The sequence below is a fragment of the Elephantulus edwardii genome, unplaced genomic scaffold (genome assembly GCF_000299155.1).
Source record: "Elephantulus edwardii isolate Elephantulus edwardi_28Jun2011 unplaced genomic scaffold, EleEdw1.0 scaffold00158, whole genome shotgun sequence".
NCBI classification, from domain to species: domain Eukaryota; kingdom Metazoa; phylum Chordata; class Mammalia; order Macroscelidea; family Macroscelididae; genus Elephantulus; species Elephantulus edwardii.
This window is the reverse complement of record NW_006399908.1, coordinates 7,366,066-7,388,088: the sequence shown is the minus strand read 5'-3', so window position 1 is coordinate 7,388,088 and position 22,023 is coordinate 7,366,066. Positions and strand designations below refer to the sequence as shown.

Below are 22,023 nucleotides of genomic sequence, written 5' to 3'. Positions count from 1 at the left end.
AGGTCTAAAATGGTAACTGTCAGGACCCTAAGACCAGAAGAAGTAGTGGCACTGCTGCCCATGCCGAAAAGGGTAAGAGTGGAAGGTCCTGGACAGCTGGGGAAAATGTGGAGCAAAATTCAAAGTTATAAAAACAGTCAGGCTTTCTGGTCTGATAGAGGTGGTGGAATCCTCAAGACTTAGTCTTCCTTCAAGCCTGGAACGAAACTCCTCTTCTGACTCTAATTGTGCAAACTATGGTGTTGTTGCTGTTGTTAGGAGCCATCAAGTCAAATACAACTGATACCAACCCTGTGAACAACTGATCCGAACACTGTCCTATCCCATGCCATTCTCACAATGTCTAATGCACTCAAGCCCATTGCCGTGGTCACCATGTCAACTCACCTGGTTGAGGGTCTTCCTCTCTTTCACTGCCCTTCAACCTTTCAAAGCATGATTTCCCTCTCCAGAGAAGACTCTTAGCACTATGCCCAAAGTATGTGATAGAAAAGGTCATCATCTTTGCCTCCAAATATCACTCTGGCTGTACCTTCACCAAGGTATATCTGTTTGTTCTTTTGACAATCCATGATATCTAAAGCATTCTTCAACACCACAGTTAAGAAGTATCAATTCTTCTGCCATCTTTTCTTAATGTCCAGCTCTCAGATGCACAACAAGTGACTGAAAAGACCATAGACTGAATCAGGTGCTTTTAGTCATCAAACTGACGTCATTACTCCTAAATAATTTGAAGAGGTCCCTGTCAGTCCAATATGTCTCTTGAACTCCTGATTGCTGATGCCAAGTGTATTTAAAGTACAAACTTGGTGATAGAAATGAGGCTGGAAATAGAATGATCAAGTTTTTTATGTTCAGTGATTTATTCATTGATAATACTTTAAAACAGAAAAAAACCAAACAAAAAAAAAAAACCCACCACAAACAAAATATGTGTTTGAGAGGATGTGGAGAGATAGTATTGAATGGATTGAGAAATCATGGTACATTCACATGATGGAATACTATGCAGCACACAGGAGCAATGATTTTGAAAATCACTACCTAACGTGGGAGAGTCTAGAGAGCATTATGATGATTGAATAATTCAGTCCTGTAAGGACAAATACTGTGTAAGATCATTATTGTAAAAATAGATAATTAGTAAAATATGCATGAGGCTGCAAGGGGGGAGGGAGGATAGGAGCAGAGGGATGAGGATAGGCAGGGAGCTAATCAGAGGGTCACACAGTTTGATGGGTGGAGGAAGGGTGGGTAAAGGAAATGCGAAATATCCAGTGTGAAAAACAATGTAGACAAACGCTGTAAGGACCAACGTAAAATAAAAATTTTCATTAAAAAAAAACAACCCACAAACTGACTTTACAGATGGGCCTCATCAGATGGACTGTGTAGGAATCAGAGTGACTACATCTGGGGAGAAATCAGTGGAGAAGCTCAATGTCATCAAAATCAGACCAGTTGGCAAGTGTGGAGTAGATTATTAGTTACTCATGTGTAAGTTCAATCTGAAGCTGAATAAAATTAAGACAAGTCCACAAGAACCCAAATATGGTCTCGAATCTATTCCATCTGAATTTCAAAATCATCTTAAAAATAAGTTTGAAGCATTAAACACCAGTGATTGAAGACCAGGTATGTTGTGGATATTATCTATGAAGCCAAAACAAAATGAAGAGACACTGAAAGAAAGGAACTGAACAGAATACTTCAAAGGGCAGCTCAGGAAGACAAAGCAAACTACTATAACAGAATGTGCAGAGAGCGAGAATTGGAGAATAAAAAGGGAAGAACTTAGCATTTCTCAAGCTGGAGGCGCTGAAGGCTGAAACATTAAATAATACTTAATTTTATGGGGAAAAGAGTGACACAGAGAACATCAAAAGAAGATGGAGAGACTACAGAGAGTCACTGTACTAAAAAGAATTGTTGGGCATTGAAATATTTCAGGAAGTACTATATAATCATGAGCCAGTGATAACAAAAGCAAACAATAGATAGACCTTTGAGGTAAACAATAGCACTCCTTTGAGCAATCACCACACAAGATTAAAAGGTCAGAATCTGTGCAGAGATTAAGGTCAGAAGATGAAGATCAGATTAACTCAAAATCAATGATAAAAAAAAAATTAAATGAGCAGACAAACATAAAAAATGAAATCTTATGAATACAGATAAACTAGAAAATACTTTCAACCTTTTATGTGAAAAAAAAATCTGAAGCATTATAAACTGAGCAGCTTAAAATATTTACATTTTCTCAAAAAAAATTTAAATTTTCAAGACTATTCAAATGCTTCGAGATCTTAAGAACTTTCGTGTTCTAATCACTAGTTTAAGTTTCAACACATTTTTATAATTTTCCTTTATGCCTTAGACATAAAACGGTAGGTAGAAGCCTTTCTTGAGAATTTTATCAGCTTCTAATTTTATTGGACTTTCTTTTTTATTTTTCAGTGGTTACAGGCTTCGAAACTAATAATAGATATGATGTTAAAAACAAATGGGACCAGATGGTTTACCTTGTGAACGAAGATACAGATGACTTCACCAGGAATGCTTACCGGTCACTGAGGCCCTTCGTCCTCCGGGTCGTTGACAGCATGGGCCGAGAAATAATGAGAATGCAGAGACCTTTCAAATGTAGCTGCTGTTGCTTCTGTTGTCCCTCAGCCAGGCAAGAGGTCAGAGAACAGACGTCTTACCCATTGTATCTTCCTGATCCAACTCTGAATCCTTTCAGAATAACACAGGGAAAAAGCAGGGATTTCACTGACTTTAGTAGTCAGGCTGAGTCAGGTGATAGGGGAAAAGGTACTAGAGTCAGTGGGTCAAGCTCGAATGGTGGTGTTTATTCAATGACCACTAATCTATTAATGACATCAACTGAATGGAAAATGCATCCATGCTGTAGACCCAGATTCATTGCCCAAAAGTCAGTCCAGCTCAAAGAGATTTTCCAAGGCTGCCAATCAGTCTAGGAGTTCAGTTCATCTTTCCGTGTTCTTATGTATACAGTAGTCTATAAGATTACTGGGATATTTAAATGTCATGCTAAGTAAAATCAGTTACCAAATGTAAGTTTACTTGCAATCTTGATTGCTTCACCTGGAAAAAAAGGAGATAAAAATATGAACTATGCCATAGGATTTTTTTTTTTTTAGATTTTTATAGTAAAGAAGAGTTAACTGCTTAGAACTGCAAATAGACATGCAATAATCATTGTGCAGTAACCCTTGAATCAATGATTGTTTTTAGTGCTGTCTTCCCATAGCGGCTCTCTGTACAGCAGCTCTGAATCCCGCTCTATCCTGAGCCAGTCATTACCCCAGTTACTGTATCATCCAGGGTGTTCCTCTCCTGCACTGTCCCTCCACCTTTCCAAGCATGGTGTCCTTCTCTAAGAACTGGTCCCTCCTAGCTAGGTGCCCAAAGTATGTGAGACAGAGCTTCAAAATCCTAAGTTCCAGTGAGAAACTTGGTTTCACCCTAAGACCTATTTGTTTTCTCGGCAGTCCATAGTATATTCAAGGCTCTTCTCCAGCACTACCTTGTCCTACAATATTATCTAGATTCTCCCCCCTCCCCCAGAATTCTTCTTCCATTTTCTTTGTATTTGTGTGTGTCACCACAACACTGGTAAAGACTAGAAACATCCTTTTTTTATAACCACACTCACCTCTTTCCACTTTCATCACTAATTTCTAGTGACCACTAATATACCCCAGTTCTATGATTCTGACTTTTCAAAATTTATAGATGTGAAGTTACATACTTTTGTTGACTTTGGGATTGACTTTTCGCTTCATGTCAGTAAATTGAGATAAATTGGAGGTGTTGCTGTAGTAACAATTTATTAATTTTTTTGGTAGCTGGGCAATATAATATAAACTTTTCCCTCTTTCTTTTGTTAAAATTAGGTTTTGTACAATTATTCCTATACATTATGCTTTATCATGTGTTTTCACAAACATTTACACACACAGTAAGAATAAATTATATATACATATATAATGATTTATAGAATGAATTACTATTGATCAATGTGCTTCTTTTATTCACATGCAAGGTGTTTTATTATCCCTTCATTCACATACACTGTGTTTTATATAATTAACTATGAGTTCCCCTCCTCCTTCTACTCAGCTTCCTCCTTCTCATTTCCCTTCTATTACAAAGCCTATTCCTATTTTGCTAATTGCAAAAGCCATATTATTCTTTTGTAAATTACTTCCACATTTATCCTCCCTTGTAGTAAACTTTACAGTGTTCATTGACTGTGCAGTCTATCTCTGCTCTCCTAATCCTTCATATCAGAATAGTTATTCCTGCCCCTGTTTTCATAGTAACAGTACTAGGCAAAATTTATCCTTTTGTGACTTAGTTATTTCACTCAGCATAATGTTCTTCAGCTTCTCCTCACGTTGCATTGTATTTTACAAATTCATTGCTCCTTAGAGCCACATAGCGTTCTGTTGTGTGAATGTACTATCATTTCTTTACCTTTTATTTTTTGACGGGTATTTGGACTGTTTGTATCTTCTTGCTATTGTGAATAATGCTGCAATGAGCATAGGCATACATGTCTCCCTGCATGTCTAGGCTCTGACTTTCGCGGGGTATATTCCTAGTCGCTGAATAGCTGGGTCATATGGGATTTCTACATTCACCTTTTTGAGGAAACACAAAACTACCTTCCATAGTGGTTGTTTCATTTTATGATCCCACCACCAGTGCATGAGAATTCCTCTCATTGTGTATCCTCACCGATGTTTATTGTTTATTGTCCTATAAAATTTTGCTCTTGCTGCTGGAGCGAGGGAGGTGGTACCTCATTGTTGTTTGGATTTACTTCTTTTTGATTGCTAGTAATTTTAACCATTTCCTCATATGTTTGTTGATCTCTTTTGCCCATTTTGTGATAAAGTGATCAGTCTTTTTCTTGTGAGGGCATTGTAATATCCTAAAAGTTTTAGGTATGAGTGGCTTGTCTGAAATGTTGTTGCCTAATGTTTTTTCCCAGTCTCTCTTTTCATTCTGCTAGGATAAGGTTTTGATGCACACAGAGATCTTATTTTTAGGAGGTTCCATTTATCTATTTTATCCTCACCTGGTTGTATATTTTGGGCTGTGTTTGCATGCCTATTCATACCATAGACTGAGACGTCTCTAAATTTGCTCTAGTTTTTCTTTGATTACCTTTGTCAATTTTGGTTTTGTCCCTAGGTTCTTAAACTACTTTGAGTTGGTATTTGTGTATGGAATAAGATGATGTTCCTCTTTAAGATTTTTGTTTTGTTGTTTTTTTTTTGTAGATAGATGTCTAATTTTGCCAGCATCATTTGTTAAAGATGTTGCTGGTTCTGCAATTAATGGGTTTCATTTCCTTGTCAAATATCAGTGGACCTTGAGTAGATAAGTTGATTTCTGGGTTCTCGGTTTTATTCTTTTGGTCTTTGTGCCTGTTATAGTACCAGTACCTTGCTATTTTGTTTACTATGGCTATATAGGAGGTTTTGAGATCTGGATTTGTGATGCCTGCTTCTTATTTTTTGTTAAGAGTCTTTTTATGTCCTGCTTGGTTTCTTCTTTTCTGACAGTCTAGTCACATGTTCTACAACTGTACCAATTTGGGTATGGTTTGAGTTTCTAGAAATTTGTCCATTTCCTCTAACTTTTCAAATTTGTGAGAGTATACCTTTCCTTAATATACTATTATTATTGTTCTCCTTTCCTTTTGTTCTGTAGGAACACCCCATTTTCCATTTCTTGCTTGAGTCTTTTCTTTTGTTAAGTTTGCCAATGGTTTGTCTATTTTATTGATTCTTTTCAAGAACTAGCTCCCGGGCTTGTTGTTTTTGTGTTTTCTATTCCATTCCATTTATTCTACCTTTATCTTTTTAATTTCCTTACTTTTAGGGCCTGTGGGGTTAGCCTGATATTCTTTTTTCTACTTTTTGGAGATGCTAACATCTCTAAAAGTTTGTTTAATTCCTTTCTTCTTTTTTTTTTATGTGTTTTATTATTGTTTCAACCTGATCTTTGAGGAATGCTTTGGCTTTACCCAAGAGTTTTTGATACATTGTATTTTCATTTTCACTTGTTTCAAGGAATATTTTAATTTCTTCTGTAACTCAGTAGTGATCAAGCAAGATGTTAAATTATCTTCCACTTGTGGGGGGGGTTATCTTCTTGTTAATTTCTAGTTTTATGGTATTAGGATCTGAGAAAACACTTTGCATTATTTTGAGGCTTTGGAATTTGTTGAGGCTTATTTTGTTCCCCAATATATACTACATGATCAATTCTGGAGAATATGGTCTGTGCACTTGAGAAGAAAGTAAAATGAGTTTTTATTGGGTGGAGTGCTCAAAATGTATCTATCAGGTCTTGTAGGCTAATTATATAGTTTATTTCTCAATGTCTTTGTGTCAAAAAATAAAAAAGGATGGAGCTAGCTCAGTATTTCTCAGGCTGAAGAAACTCAAGAACAAATTTAAGCTTTGAATCGCAATATTAAAAATGCTGCGGAGAGAATCTTGAATGATCCAGGAAACACCCAAAGGAGAATATAGAATCACTGTACCAGAAAGAGTTAGTTGTCACAGAACAATTTAATGAAGTAGCATATGATCAAGAACCAATGGTTATAAAAGGAGATGCTCAAGCTGCTCTGTAGAAATAGGGGGGAAAAACACAAAGCCTTAGGAATTACTGGAGTATCAATCTACATGTTTCAACAGATACAGCCCTGGATGTGTTTACTAGGTTTTACTAAGAAATCTGGAAGATAGCTACCTGACCAACTGACTGGAAGAGATACCCCCCGCCCCCCCAAAAAAAGAGTGATCCAACACACTGTGGAAATTATTGAACAATATCACATGCAAGAAAAATCTTGTTAAAGATTATTAAAAAAATGACTAGAAAAGTACATAGATAGAGAACTGCCAGAAATACAAACTGAGTTTAGAAGGGAGTGTGACATTACCATATCATTGCCAATATGAGATGGATCTTGACTGAAAACAGAGTGTACCAAAAGGATATCTGTTTCTGTTGTATTTGATGTTTTTGTTTTTTTTGTTTGTTTTTTTTTTTTACTGTGCCAAGGCATTTGACTGAGGAGATCACAATAAAATTGTGGGTAACATTGAGATGAATAAGAATCTTATAATTGTGCTCATACAAAACCTGAACTTAGACTCGGACACTGTTGTTCAACCAGAGCGAGGGAACACTGCATAGTTTGAAATCAAGAAAGAAGTGTATCAGGAATGCCTCTTTTCTCCATACCTTTTCAATTGATATGCACAACAGATCATTCAGAGGGCTGGATGTTATGAAGAAGAATGTGACATCAGGATTGAGGGAATCGAGATTATCAATAATTTGTGTTATATAGATGACACAGCCTTGCTTGCTAAAACTGAAGAGAACTTGAATTTGCTTCAGAAGATCAAGGTCTGCAGCATAACAGATCCAGATACACAGAAAGTAATTGAGAAGACTGTGGCCTACATCAAGTGCACCTTGGTCTCTAGGCTTATACCATTGTTTTTATCACTCTGAGAGGTCCCTGACAGCGGACTTTCCTAATGCAACTCGTCTTTTGATTTCCTGACTGCTTCTCAACATTAATATCAATTACATCTCAACATCAAGAAAACAAAATTCTCACCTCCTGGCCAATTGGCAGCATCATGATGGAGAAAAGATTGAGATTGTTAACAATTTCATCTTGCTCAAAGCCACATTCAATGCTCTCAGCATCAGCAGTTAGGAAATCAAAAGATGAGCTGCATTGGGAAAGTCTGCTTGTCAGGAACCTCTCAGAGTGCTAAAGACCAACAATGTCCATCTAGAGACTAAAAAGTGTCTTAATTTTGGCCATGGTCTTTGCAGTTACATGGTATGCATATGAGAGCTGGATAATGACGAAAGATCACAGAAGAAGAATCCATGTCTCTGAGTTGTGGTGCTGGAGAAAAGTATTGAACATACTGTGGATTGCCAAGAGAAAAAACAAAAAACAAAATAGTCCCACCCTGGAGAGGATAAAACAAGATTGCTCCTTGGAGGTAAGAATTTTGAAACTCTCCTGCACTTTTGCATGTTGTTTGGAGGGATCAGTCTTTGAAGAATGACATCAAGCTTGAAAGAGTGGCAGGTCAGTGCAGGAGAGGAAGACCATGGATGAGATAGTTTGACACAGTTACTGTGTGAATGAGGACAGATGTATCAGAGATGGTGAGCTTGGCTCAGGACAGGACAGGGTTCAGAGCTATTGTTCATAGGGTTGCTATGAATCATGGACAACTGGACAGCACATAACAATAACAACAACAATATTGTTATTGTGGTCGTATCTATATCTTTCTTGTCAACATTTGCTTCGTGTATTTTGCAAATCTATCAGGATTAAGAAAACAAAGATTCTACCCTGGGCCCATAGGCAGGACCATAATAGATGGAGACAAATGGATATTGTTAACAATTTCCATTTGCTTGAGCCTACAATCAACACTCTTGGCACTAGCCATCGTGAAATCAAAAGACCAATTTCATTAGGAAAATATGTTGTCAGAAACTCTGCTCTAGAATGCTAAAGAGAAACAATGTCCGTTTAGAGACTAAGGTGCATCTGACACAGACCACGGTCTTTGCAATTACTTGCTCTTCATCAGAGAGCTGGATAATGACCAAAAATGACAGAAGAAGAATTGATGCCTTTGAGTTTTGGTGCTGGAGAAGAGCATTGAATGTACCATGGACTGCCAAGAAAACAAAAGTTCTGTCCTGGAGAGGGTTAAACCAAGCTACTTCGTGGTGGCAAAAATTTTGAAGTTCCATCTCATACACTTTGGGCATCACTCCTTGGAGGGACCACTCCTTGGAAAAGGACATCGTGCTGACAGAGTAACTGAGTTAGATGTATCAGAGACAGTGAAATTGACTAAAGCAGGATTCAGAGCTAATATGCATAGGGCACTATGAGTCAACATTAACTCAATGGCACATAACAACAACAATCATTTTGTGTTTAGATATTAATTCAAATTATCTTCTTTTGTACAGTTGTGCCTTTGAGCATTATATAATGTATTTCCTGGCCTCTCATGTTGGCTTTCAATCTGAAGTATGTTTCTTTCAGAGATAGTATTGTCACTTCACCCTTTCCCTCCTCCCCTATTGCTTGGTATGTTTCTTTCTACCCTTTGTTTCAGTCTATTTCATCTTCATGTTTTATATGTGTCTCTTGTAGGCAACAATTGATGACTTTAAGGGTGGGTTGGGATTTTTTTTCCCCCCATTCAGTGTTACTCTTTTTCTCTTAACTGATTTATTTAAACCATTCATATTCAAGGTCATTATCAACAGATCAGGCTCTATCATTGCCATTTTGCTACATTCCTTTAGTCTATTCACTTTTCTTTGCTCTCTGTGTGAACATATAGAGTTTATCTTTTAATATGATTTTACTAGCCATTATTTGACTTTGCTATGTAGATGAATGGGAATATGTGAATGGGGCATGTGCTGACCGCACCTTCTGTGAGACATTCCAGTCTACCTCGTGTAAGATGACTATGGCCAATCAGAAGGAAACCTGGCCATCAACCACATCTTGCATGACTGAGCAGCTCTGTCATTAGGAACTAACAAAGGGCATCCAATCAACATTCTCCATGGAGAACTGACCACCGGTCTGACCACCCAACCCCCAACCCCTACCTATAAAGTTTAGCCTGTAATTTTCCTCACTGGTAACTTTGCTGCCTGACTCTGCCTTTCTCTGGCCTCAGAGAGTAAATCTGCCCCGAGAGCCACTAATAAACTCTTTTCTTTCACTTCGCCCAGTTCTCTGCACCTTTTTTACCTTACAATAATGAGACAGAACACCAAGAATATATAAGTAAAAAGAGGTAGGGCAGGAGGCTGAACAGTTCTTGAACAACTGAAGAGAACTGAAGCACTGGTCCTTAACTTCCCTGTGTCTTTATTGAAAATTGCCGGTAGCAAATCACCAAGAGAATTCAATGCAAATGAAGCTAAGTTCTTTCTATTGAAAACTTTCTGCTTGACTCAGAAGGGAGGGGTTAACAAATACAATGCAAGAATCCTGTAAATCCTTGAGGATTGCCTTGGTACCTCAGGCGAATTTCAGCTTGTACCTCACCTCTCCCACATCCTGAAATAACATTCGGTTTATTATAAATATTTAGTATGAAATTTGGCTGCCCATACCAATTCTTGCACCTTCATGTTAGTGTATTTCTTCTGCCTTCCTATCCCTTTAATATTCACTGGGTCCATAATCTTGTCTGCCTTTTTTATGAAAAAAGGTTGCTCTGGTTTTTGACTTCTGATTCCTTCACAGGGAATTCTTGGTATGTGTAAATCAGCTTCTGTTGTGTCTGACTAGGTTGCTGCCAGTTCCTTCTCTTTATGATATTGTTGATCGATGTGCAGATTTTAAGTGTTGCACCATAACTAGCAGTGAGCTTTTTGAGTAAGATATTTTGTTTTCCTTCGCTCATCTCCTTGGGGTATTTCTTAGCAGTGGAATAACTGAGTCTTATGGCATTTTTATGATCAGCTTTTTAAGGAAACCACAAACTGTCCTTCAGAATGGTTGCAGTATTTTATATTCCCTTAAGCAGTGACTGGGAATCTCTCCATATCTTCTCCAACATTTCTTGCTTGCTGTCCTGTTAAACTTTTCCACTGCTACTAGTGTAACATTGTTGGTGTTTTGATTGTTGTTTTGATTTGCATCTCTCTGATTACCAGGGATTTGGAGTGTTTTTTCATGTGTCTGTTGGCCATCTGAATGTCTTCCTTTGTGAAAATACTTTCCATGTCTGTTGCCCATTTTGTAATTGTGTTATGATTCTTTTTTGTGTGTGTGGAGGCCCTGTAATGTTCTATAAACTTTCTTATTAGACCCTTGTCTGAGATGGCATTGCCAAATATTCTTTTCCCAGACTGTAAATTTTCTTTTCACCCTATTGGAAATATTTCTGGTGCACGCAGGGGCTTGATTTTTAGAAGATCTTGGGTTTTGGGGTGTTTTTATTTTTTTATTCTCTCCTGGTTGTGCATTTCTAGCTATATTTGCAAGTGTATTTATTCCAGGGGCTAGGACTTCTGATTTTATGCTCTTATAGTTTTGAACTTCACCTATAGGTCTCTGATTCCCCTTGAGCTGAGGGAGATATGGATCCTGTTTCAGTTTTCTGCAGATAGATGTCCACTTTTGCTAGCACCATTTGTTGAAGATGTTGAGGTTTACTCATATGTTAGATTTTTATTCCTTGTCAAATACCAATTGGTTATAAGGAGATGAGTTAATTTCTGGGTTCTTGTTTCTATTCTATTGGTTTATGTGTCTACCAATACCATGCTGTTTTAATTAGTACACCTGTATAGTAGGTTTTGAGACAAAAAAGTGCTACGCCTTCCTCTTTATTTTTATTTTTCAAAGGAACTTTGTTTATCTGGGGTCTCTTTCCTTCCCAAATAAACTTGCCAACTGCCTTTTTTATCCTTTGAAAAAATGAATTTGGTATCTATATTGGGACTGCATTGAACTGTAGATTTCTTTTAGTAGGATTGTCATTTTTACTGTTGAGTCTTCCTATCCATGAGCAGGGTGTGCTTTTCCATTTAGTTAGCTCTCTTACTGTTTCTTGTAGTAGTGCTTTTTCAACTTCCTTATAAAGATCTTTAATCTTTACTTAAATTTATTCCAAAGCATTTCATTTTGTGCTAAATGGTATTGATTTCTTGTTTTCATTTTCTGTAACTTCTTTGTTGCTGTACACAAATGCCACAGATTTTTGTATATTGAGTTTGTGTCCTGCCACTCTACTAAATTGGTCTACTAGGTTTAACAATTTTTTGTTGAGTCTTTAGGAGTCTCTGTCCTGTTAAACTTCTCTTGTCTTATAGCAAGTATTTCCAATGCAATGTTGCATAAGAGTGGTGAAAGTGAATGTCCTTGTCTGGTCCCTGTTCACAAGGGGCATGTTTTTAATCTTCTTGCATTGAGAATAGTGTTGGCTCTTGGTTTAGCACATATAATTTTCATTATATGAAAATCCCCTTCTATTCCTATTTTGTTGAGTTTTAATGAAGAAGGAGTGTTGGATTTTATTGAAGGCCTTTTCTTCATCAATTGATAGGATCATGTGGTTCTAGTTCTTTGCTTTGTTAATGTGATAAATTATGTTATGTTTTGCTTGTGTTCATCCACCCTTGTGTATCTATTATGAATCCCACTCAGTCATGATGAATTATGTTTTTTGTAGATGCATGCAGTTATATTTCCTTTGCCAGGATTTTGTTAAAGATTTTTGCACCTCTGTTTATGAGAGGTATTACTCTAGAGTTTTCTTTCATGCTACTGTCTTTGTCTGGTTTAGTTATTAGGGTTACATTTAGACATTTATAGAATGACACTAGGAGTGTCCCTTTTTTCTATTTTTTTTTTTAATAATATGAATAGGATTGGTGATAGTTTTTCTCTGAATACTTTGTAGAAATCACCATGAAGTCATCTGGGCTAGAACTTTATTTTTAAGTGGAGGGATGAAGATGTCTTTTCATAACCTTCTCAATTTCTTCTGTTGAAATGGGACTGTCTCTGGAAATCTGGGTAGTGTATGGGTTTTTAGGAATTTATCTATTTCTCCTCTAGTGTGTTGTTTTGTTGTTGTCTATTGCCTTAGAGACAAGCATGACTCATAACAACCCTATGAACAAAAGGTCTGAAACCCCTCTACAACTATTGACATTTATCCCAGTTCATAGAGTTTCTGGAGGCAAGTTGTTTAGGATGCCACTTCTGCTTCCAGACCTGTCATAGGATGTTATTGGTTGAGTCGCCTGCGATGCATAGTGACCCTATGTACAGCAGCTCTGAACGCTTCCCTGTCCTGAGCCAGTCTCACTAATTCTGACACATCAACCTCCATCGCCCCAGTTACTGTATCAATCCATCTCATCCAGGGTCACCCTCTCCTATGCTGTCCATCCACCCTCCCAAGCATTATGTCCTTCTCCAAGGACTGATCTCTCCTGGCCACATGCCGAAAGAAAGTGAGGAGGAGCCTCAAAATCCTTGCCTCCAAGGAGACACTTGGCTTCACCCTTTCCAAGACTGACCAATGTTTTTTCCTTGGCAGACCATTATACGTATGTTCAAGACTCTTCTCCAGAACCATAACTTGAAGGCATCTGTTCTTCTTCTATCATCCTTAGTCATTGTCCAACTCTCTGAAGCATAACAAGTAATTGAGAAAACCATGGTGTGGATTAGGCGCACCTTTGTATCTAAACTGACATTATTGCTCTTCAGCACTCTAGAGAGGTCCATGGCAGTAGATTTTCCCACTGCAATTCATCTTTTGATTTCCTGACTGCTGGTATTAAGAGTGTTGATTGGGGAGCTGAGCAAGCTGTAATTGCTAACAACCTCAATCTCTTATCCATCTATTATGGTGCTACCAATTGGCCCAGTTGTGAGAATCTTTGCCTTATTGATGTTGAGTTTCAATCCATATTGAAGACTACAGTCCTTGACCTTTTCAACAAGTGCTTCAGGTCTTCTTCAGTTTCAACAAGCAAGGTTGTGCCATCTGCATATCGTAGGTTGTTAATGAGTCTTCCTCCAATCTTGATGCCACACTCCTCCTCATAAAGCTCTGCTTCCCAAATTACCTGTTCTGCATACAGAATGAAAAGGCATGGGACAAGATGTATCCCTGACGCACTCCTTTCCTGATTTTGAAGCATGCAGTATTTCCTTGCTATGTTCTGAGTACTACATCTTGGTCCAAGTATAGGTTTGGTATAAGCACGATCAAGGGTTCTGAGACTCCCATTTTCCTCAAGGTTGTTGTTGTTTTGTTGTTGTGTGCCGTCAAGTTGCTTGCGACTCATAGTGACCCTATGTACAACAGCCCTAAACTCTGCTCTGTCCTGTGCCAATTGCACCATCTCCGATACACCCATCCCAATTGCCCCAATCACTGAATCAATCCACCTCATAAAGGGCCTTCCCCTCCTGCGCTGTCCCTCCACCCTACCATGGATGATGTTCCTCTCCAAGGACTGGTCCCCGTTACAACATGTCCAGAGTATGTTAGACGGAGCCTCAGGATCCTTGCCTCCAAGGAGCCACCCTGTTTGATCCTTTCCAGGATGAATCCGTTTTCCTAGCAGTCCATGGTACCCTCAATACTCTTCTCCAGCACCACAGCTCAAAGGCATCAATTCTCCTTCTATCCTACTTAGTCATTATCCAGCTCTCCGATGCATAACAAGTGATTGCAAAGACCATGGCCTGTATCAGAAGCACCTTAGTCTCCAGAGAGACACCATTGCTCTTCAGTACTTTGGAGAGGTCCGTAACAGCAAACTTTCCCATCACAATACTTCTTTTAATTTCCTGGCTACTGGTGCCGAGAGTGTTGACTGTGGAGCCAAGCAAACTAAAGCTGTGAACAATCTCAATCTCTTCACCATCCATCCTGATGCTGCCAATTGAGCCAGTGGTGAGAATCTTTGTCCTCAAGGTTAGCCGCAATTTACTGTGATCCACAGAGTCAAATGCCTTTGCATAGTCAATGAAACACAGATAGACATTCTTCTGTTAGTCTCTGCTTTCTGCCAAGGTCCATCTGACATTGGCAATAATGTCCCTAGTGCCACGACTTCTTCTAAACCCAGCCTGTATTTGTGGTAGTTCACTGTCAATGTACAGTTCAAGTCTTTTCTGGAAAATCTTCAGCAGGATTTTGCTACTATGTGATATTAGTGATATTGTTTGATAATTTCCACACTCTGTTAGGTCACTTTTTTTTTAAATGGGAATAAATATGGATCTTTTCCAATCAGTTAGCCAACTAGTTGTCCTCCAGATTTCTTGGCACAACTTGGTGAGCACATGCTGGGCAGCATCTTTTTGCTGAAATACATCAATTAATATTCCATGAATTCCTGGGGCTTTATTTTTTTGCCAAGTGTAATTTTTCCATAATATTCTGTTATCATCGGTTTAATTTTAGCTGTTCTTGTTGTGATGTCATCTCTAAATTTCTTATTTATCTTTGTCTTCTTTTTCTTTTCTTTTGCTAAGTTTGTCAATGGTTTGACTATTTTATTGATCCTTTTGAAGAACCAGCTTCAGGTCTTGTTGATAGTTCCAATTGCTTTTCTGTTTTCTATGTTGTTGATTTCATCTCCTGTCTTTTCTTCTAGAGCCTGTTGGTTTAGATTGTTGTTTTCTATTTGGTAGAAGTTTTATGTTAAATAATTAATTTTGCTTCATTCTTCCTTCTTTACGTGTTTGCCTGTTTCTATGAATTTCTTCCTGAGAACTGCCTTAGCTGTATCTCAGAGGTTTTGATATGTAGTATTTTCATTGTCACTTGTTTTGAGGAATTTTTATTTCACTTTTATTTCTTTTACAACCCAAGTGATCCAGTAGGATGTTATTTAGCTTCCACTAGGTACGTTTGTTGTTTTAATTATTTTTAATCCTTTATCCTATTATTAATTTCTAGTTTATGGCATTCTGGTCTGAAATGATAGTTTGTTTTATATCAACGTTTTTAATTTGTAGAGTCTTTATGTGATAACATATGATCAATTCTGGAGAATGTACCATGTGCACTTGAGAAGAAAGTAAATTGAGTTTTAGTTGGGTGAAGTGCCCTGAATGCATCTAAGAGGTCAATTTGGCTAATTGTATGGTTAGTTCTTCTGCATCTTTGTTTAGTTTTTCGAATGACCTGTCTTTTGTTGAAAACTGTGTGTTAAATCTACTACTATTGTGATGCTATCTTTCTTTAACTCTGTTAACCATTATTTTGGGTATCTTGCAGATCTATCATGTGATGCATAGTTGTTGATCCAGGATGTGCCTTCTTTATTTATTGTGCCTTTAATCATTACATGGTATAATTTCTTATCTTTATGGTGGTTTTCATCTTGAAGTATATATTATCTGAGATAGTAGTACAATTCCTGCTTTCTTTTGTGGGTCCCATTTGCTTGATGTACTATTTTCCTCTCTTTGATTTTTGGGTTTTTTCCTTGTTTCTTAGCTGTTGTCTCTTGTAAGCAACTCCCCCCACCCTTTTTCTAATTTTATTCAAGAGACAGAATGCCATGAAATTCTGAAGATAAAGATAAAGCTGTATGTTGGTGTTGTTTGGTATCATTGGGTCAAGATAAAGCTATATATTGTTGTTGCTGTTGTGCACCATCATTCTAGAACCAATCGATATGTGACCCTCAAGTGTGTTTTCAGAAGCATTTGATTTAAATAAGCTTTGTTTTCCTATTCATTATTACTCTTTCTCTTAATGCGTGTGTTTAAGCTGATAACATTAAGTGTGAGTATTGATAAATCAGATTTTATCATTGCCTTTTTTTGGTTTCTTATTCTGAAAGTGGGTGATTGTCATCTGTGGCCCTCAGCCAGGTTCAAATTGTCTTCCTGTCAAACATTCTTCTAGGTGGTATAGCACTTGTCTGTGCGTTGCTGTACAGAGGTAACTCGTGGTTGCTGTGATGCTGAAGCCTGTGACAGTGATGTGCCAATCGTGGTAATGGGCACCCATGGTGGACAGTGTTGGCTGAAGCTTCCCGACTAAATCAAGCCTGGAAGCAGGAGCAGCATCCACTTCCAAAATGGCTTGTCTCCGAAAACTCTATGTAAGAACAGTGCTCAGGCTGTTCGTTCATAGGGTCGCTATGAGTCGTCTACGACTCGACGCCATTAAACAGCAACAACAACATTCTGTTGTTTCTACTGATTTTGGTCCAACTACTTTCTTTACTATCTCTGTTTGAGGGACTTTCCTTAGTATTTCCTGTTGAGTTAGTCTTAGTTTCACAAATTCCTTAAAAACCTGCTCTTTTGAAGATGAGCTATTTTTCTCTTTAATATGTGATTGACAACTTTGCTGAATACAAGATGTTCAGCTTTCAATGTTTCCTTTTATCATTCTGTATATGTCATCGCATTCTCTTCTTGCTCCCATGGTTCCTGCTGCGAAGTCAGAGCTTAGTCTAATTGGTTCTCCTTCATTTTTCTTGTGTTGCTTTTAGTATTCTATCCTTATGTTTGATTTTGGAGAATTTTACAATGACATATTTTGCACATCAAATTGTGGCTAACCTTGAGTAGAATGGGAATTCCAGAATACATGATTGTGCTCATATGAAATCTATACTTGGACCGAAAGCAGTCATCAGAACAGAGAAAAGAAACACTACATGATTCAAAATCAAATCAGGAAAGGAGTGCAACTGGTATGTGTTCTGTCTCTATACATTTTCAATCTACATGCAGAACAGATCATTTGAGAGATTGGACTTTATGAAGAGGAATGTGGCATCAGGACTGGAGGAAGACTCAACAACAAACTGCATTTATGCAGATGACATAGCCTTGCTTGCTGAAACTGAGGAAGGCTTGAAGCATTTGCAATGGAGGGTCAAGAACTGTAGTCTACAGTATAGACTGGAGCTCAACATCAAGGAAACAAAGATTCTCACTAGGCCAATTGGCAGCATCATGATAGATGGAGAAAAGATAGAGGTCATGAACAATTATAGCTTGCTTGGCTCCACAATCAACACTTTTGGCACCAACAGTCAAGAAATTAAAAGACAGATTGCATTAGGAAAATGCAAGAGTGAAAGAGACTAAGGTATACCTGATTCAGGCCATGGTCTTTTCAATTACTTGTTATGCATCAGAGAGCTGGACAATGACAAAAGATGATATAAGAAGAATTGATGTGGTGCTGGGGAAGAGTTTTGAACGTACCATGGACTGCCAACAGAACTAACAGGTCTGCTCTGGAGAGGGTAAATCAAGCTGCACCTTGGAGGCAAGGTTTTTGAGACTACAGTTCACATACCTTGGGCATGTTGCCAGGAGGGACCAGTCCTTGGAGAAGGACATCATGCTTGGGAGGGTGGAGGCACAGAGAAGGAGAGGAAGATCCCAGATGAAGTGTATTGACAGTGACTGGGGTAATGAGGGTAGATGTGTCAGAGACTGTGAAATAGACTCAGAATTGAGCAGAGCTCAGAGCTATTGTGCATAGAGTCGCTATGAGTTGGAATTGGCTCAACAGCACATAATAACAACAAATATTTTGCTATTTTTGTTTTGAGATCGAGTCTGTTTAGAGTTTGGTGAGTTTTTTTAATATGGATATCTGTGTTTTTCATGATACTTAGGAAATTTTCTTCTAATACCTCTTACACAATTGTCTCAGTTCTTTCCGCCTTCCTCGTCTTCTGGAATTCTGATCAGATATCTCTTGTTCCATTAGATTTATCCCACATGATTTACTGTTTTGTTGATTCCCGCCCCTCTAGTAACTTCCCAGTAAGGTTCTTGTCTTCTAGCTTGCTGACTTTCTGTCCCTTCTTTTCTCTTCTGCTTTTTTTTTTTTTGCCTCTACAGCTTGGTGGAAAGTATTTGTATTGATATTGATATTCTAGATTGCATTTTCATGAATTTCCATTGTTTGTACTGTCTAGTTTTGTGATGATTTAGTTCTTATACATCTTTGTCTATGGTTTCAATGCTTTCTTACATTATTTATAATTTCTTAGTAGTTGTTCATGTAACTCCACATCGACACATTTCTTCTGGCGCCCTGTCTCGGTGATATTTGCTTTATTTATAGTCTCAATTCTTTCTTTCATCATTTGTAACCTCTTTAGTCACTGTTCATATAATTCCATACTTACATATTTCTTCTGCCTCTCTGTTTCTGGGGTACTCATTGAGTCTGCAATCTGATCTACCTTTTAAGGAAAATGCTTCTTTTGTCTTTTCATAATCTTTTAAGATGCCTGCTGCTTTCTTGACATTATATGAATCCCTTCCTGGTATGTGTGAGGTAGTTTCAGCTATATTTGCATAGGTAGGTTGTTGACAGTTCCTTTTCTTTGTGAATCTATTGTTAAGTTACAGACTGAGAGTGTTGCCTCTGATTGAGTTTCCCACAGCAGTCTTCCCTGCTGGTCGTCTATGGGCAGATCTGTTCCCTATTTCCTGTGGCAAAGTTCTCATTAGTTGTCCTGTAAAGGACAGGAGCGGAAGTCTTTTCCTTTGTCTAGCTATGGTGGGCCTGCTTCTCTGTCCTGTCTGATAGTGAGAGATTCCCCCAGGATAGGCAAAGTCCTGGGAATCCTGCCCTGGATATTATGCAAGAAACTACCTTAGGAAAGTAACAAGGTCCCAAAAGTGCAGCTCCCCAGTCTAATGTGACTAATGGCCAGGTACCTCTCCCTTCTCCTGGAGCCTTTGGGAGAGGACCTATTCCTACCTGAGCAGATAAAGGCTCAGGGAAGTGCCAACTTCTCAACAATGCAGCTTCCAATTGGATTGATCTTGGAGGGAGATATGACCTCACTCTTCAAAACTACTCACTATAAATAGAAACCTAAAAAAATACCCCAGGGAAAGAGTGGTCTCACCTTTTTCATTTGTGACACAGCCAGCAAATCATATAGGAGGGAGAACCATACAAGATGATTTTACTCAACAATAATTTCCTTAATTTTAACATGGTTGAGAAAACACATCAAGAGTAGATGTGCACGCACATATGTGTACATATATGTTGCATGTGGATGTAACACCTTGTCTTTTTCATTTGCAGCTGGAGGTACAGTGCCCTCCTGGAGTACCCATTGGCTATGTTGCAGAACACTGGAACTTGTGCAGGGCAGTTTACAGCATTCAAAATGAGAAGAAAGAGAGCGTGATGAGTGTGTATGGGCCGTGCTCAACCTATGGCTGTGGCTCAGATTCTGTTTTTGAGGTAACTTATTCTCGAAGCTCTGGTGGTGCAATAGTTAAGCACTTAGCTACTAAGTCGAAACTTGTAAAGATTTACTGAAATTTTGGTGTAAACTCTTTCTAAGAAGAAGAATAAAACATATTATAATAGCTTTCAATTAACATAAAGCCACATTTTTATCTTTCTAGATTAATTCCCTCGATGGTACCCATAACATTGGTAATATTATCAGGAAGTGGAATGGTTTGCTATCAGCAATGGGACAAGCTGACCACTTTGACATTCAATTTCCATTAGACCTGGACGTAAAGATGAAAGCCATGATCTTTGGAGCGTGCTTCCTCATTGTAAGTTCCTCACTTTTCAGCTGTCCTCAGGAGAAGCAGTGCAGGGGGAAGGGGACCACACCTCCTAGTTGTACCATATCCTAGTTACACAATATTTGCAAAAGAAGCCTCAGTCTCCTCATCTTTTTTTCTTTTCTTAAATTATTTAATTTTTATTTCTCTTCAGTAGAGATGAAAGCATTTATTATTCAGATTTAAGTATATTAACTATCTTATGTGAAAATACCAACAAAGTGTTTGGAACATGTTACACATCTATTGCAGGCGAGATATCATTATAGCATGGTATTTATCAATCTCAGAACTTAAGTAACATCTATCCTATGATTTCCTTTTTTGTAAATTTTTTTAAAAATTAATTTTAATGAACGTTTATGGAGATTTTGCATTTACATACATTTATTTTAGCATTTTTCTTCCTGCCCACCCCTCCCCCCAAGTTCGCTCTTCTCTTTGAAAAGTGAAAGAAAAAAATATTTCATTGGTATAGAATCCCTCCCTCCCGCCCCGAGTATACTCCACTATGCAACTGTTTAAAAGCCATATATGATTGGGTATTATGGTTATCCTATGATTTCTTAATGAAATAAAGTTATTTCAAGCTGGTTTCCTTTGCCCTCCTCAGAATGGCCCCAAATAAGTGTTCCGTATTTAGATCCTTAGTATACCACTGGCTTTCTAGACAGGTTTATGGTTAATACTCTTAAATGAGTATTATATATTTATCTAGTGATTGTGTGACAGACCACCAACTACTCATATGCAAGTTCAAGGAAAATTAAATCAAGTCCACGGGAGCCAAAATCTGACCTTAAGTCTATCCCACTCGAATTTCAAAACCATCTCAGGAACAGGTTTGAGGCCTTGAGCACCAATGATCATAGACCAAATGAGCTCTGGGAGGATATCAAGAAAATCATCCATGAAGAATGCAAAAGATCATTACAAAGGCTGAAAAAGAAGAAAAGACCAAGATGGCTGTCAGATGAAACTCTGAATATTGCATTAGACCGCCGAGAAGCCAAAGCTAAAGAAGAAACCAAGAAATCAAAGAGCTAAACAGAAAATTTCAAAAGGCGGCCCGGGATGACAAAGCAAGATACTATAATGAAATGTGCAGAGAGCTGGAGTCAGAAAGACAAAAGGGCCGAACTCGCTCAGCTTTTCTTAAGCTGAAGGAGCTGAAAAACAAATAAAAGCCACAGGTGGCAATACTTAAGGATACTTTGGGCAGAATGTCAAATGACCCAGGAAGTATCAAGAGAAGATGGAAAGAATACACAGAGTTACTGTATCAGAAGGAATAGGCCGACACAGAAGAATTTAATGAAATGACATATGAGCAAGAACCTATGGTGATGAAAGAGGAAGTTCAAATGGCTCTGAAGGAATTGGCAAAAGAACAAGGCTCGAGGAGTTGATGGCATATCAATTGACATATTTCAACAGATAAACACTGCCCTGGGTGTGCTCACTAAGTTGTGCCAAGAAATCTGGAGAAAAGCCAGCTGGCCCACTGACTGGAAAAGATTGATATTTGTTCCCATTCCAAAGAAAGGTGACTCAACAGAGTGTGGAAATTATCGAACAATATCATTGATATCACATGCAGGCAAGATTCTGCTGAAAATGATCCAAAAACGTTTGGAACAATATGTCAACAGAGAACTGCCAGATGTACAGGCTAGATTTAGAAGAGGTCGTGGTACTAGGGATATTATAGCTGATCTTAGATGGATCTTGGCAGAAAGCAAAGAATACCAGAAGAATGTCTATCGGTGCTTCATTGACTATGCAAAGGCTTTTGACTGTGTGGATCACAACAAGCT

At 38.1% G+C, this 22,023-nt stretch overlaps 1 protein-coding gene across 1 annotated transcript in view; it reads left to right on the top strand.

Annotated features, from left to right (window-relative positions):
* The window catches only part of PLSCR4 (phospholipid scramblase 4), a 48,624-nt gene that overhangs the window by 24,154 nt on the left and 2,447 nt on the right, over positions 1-22,023 (top strand). Inside the window, exons 5-7 of the mRNA XM_006895121.1 lie at positions 2,461-2,687; positions 19,707-19,868; positions 20,036-20,194. Coding sequence (XP_006895183.1) covers positions 2,461-2,687; positions 19,707-19,868; positions 20,036-20,194 — 548 coding nt within the window. The remainder of the gene's footprint in view (positions 1-2,460; positions 2,688-19,706; positions 19,869-20,035; positions 20,195-22,023) is intronic.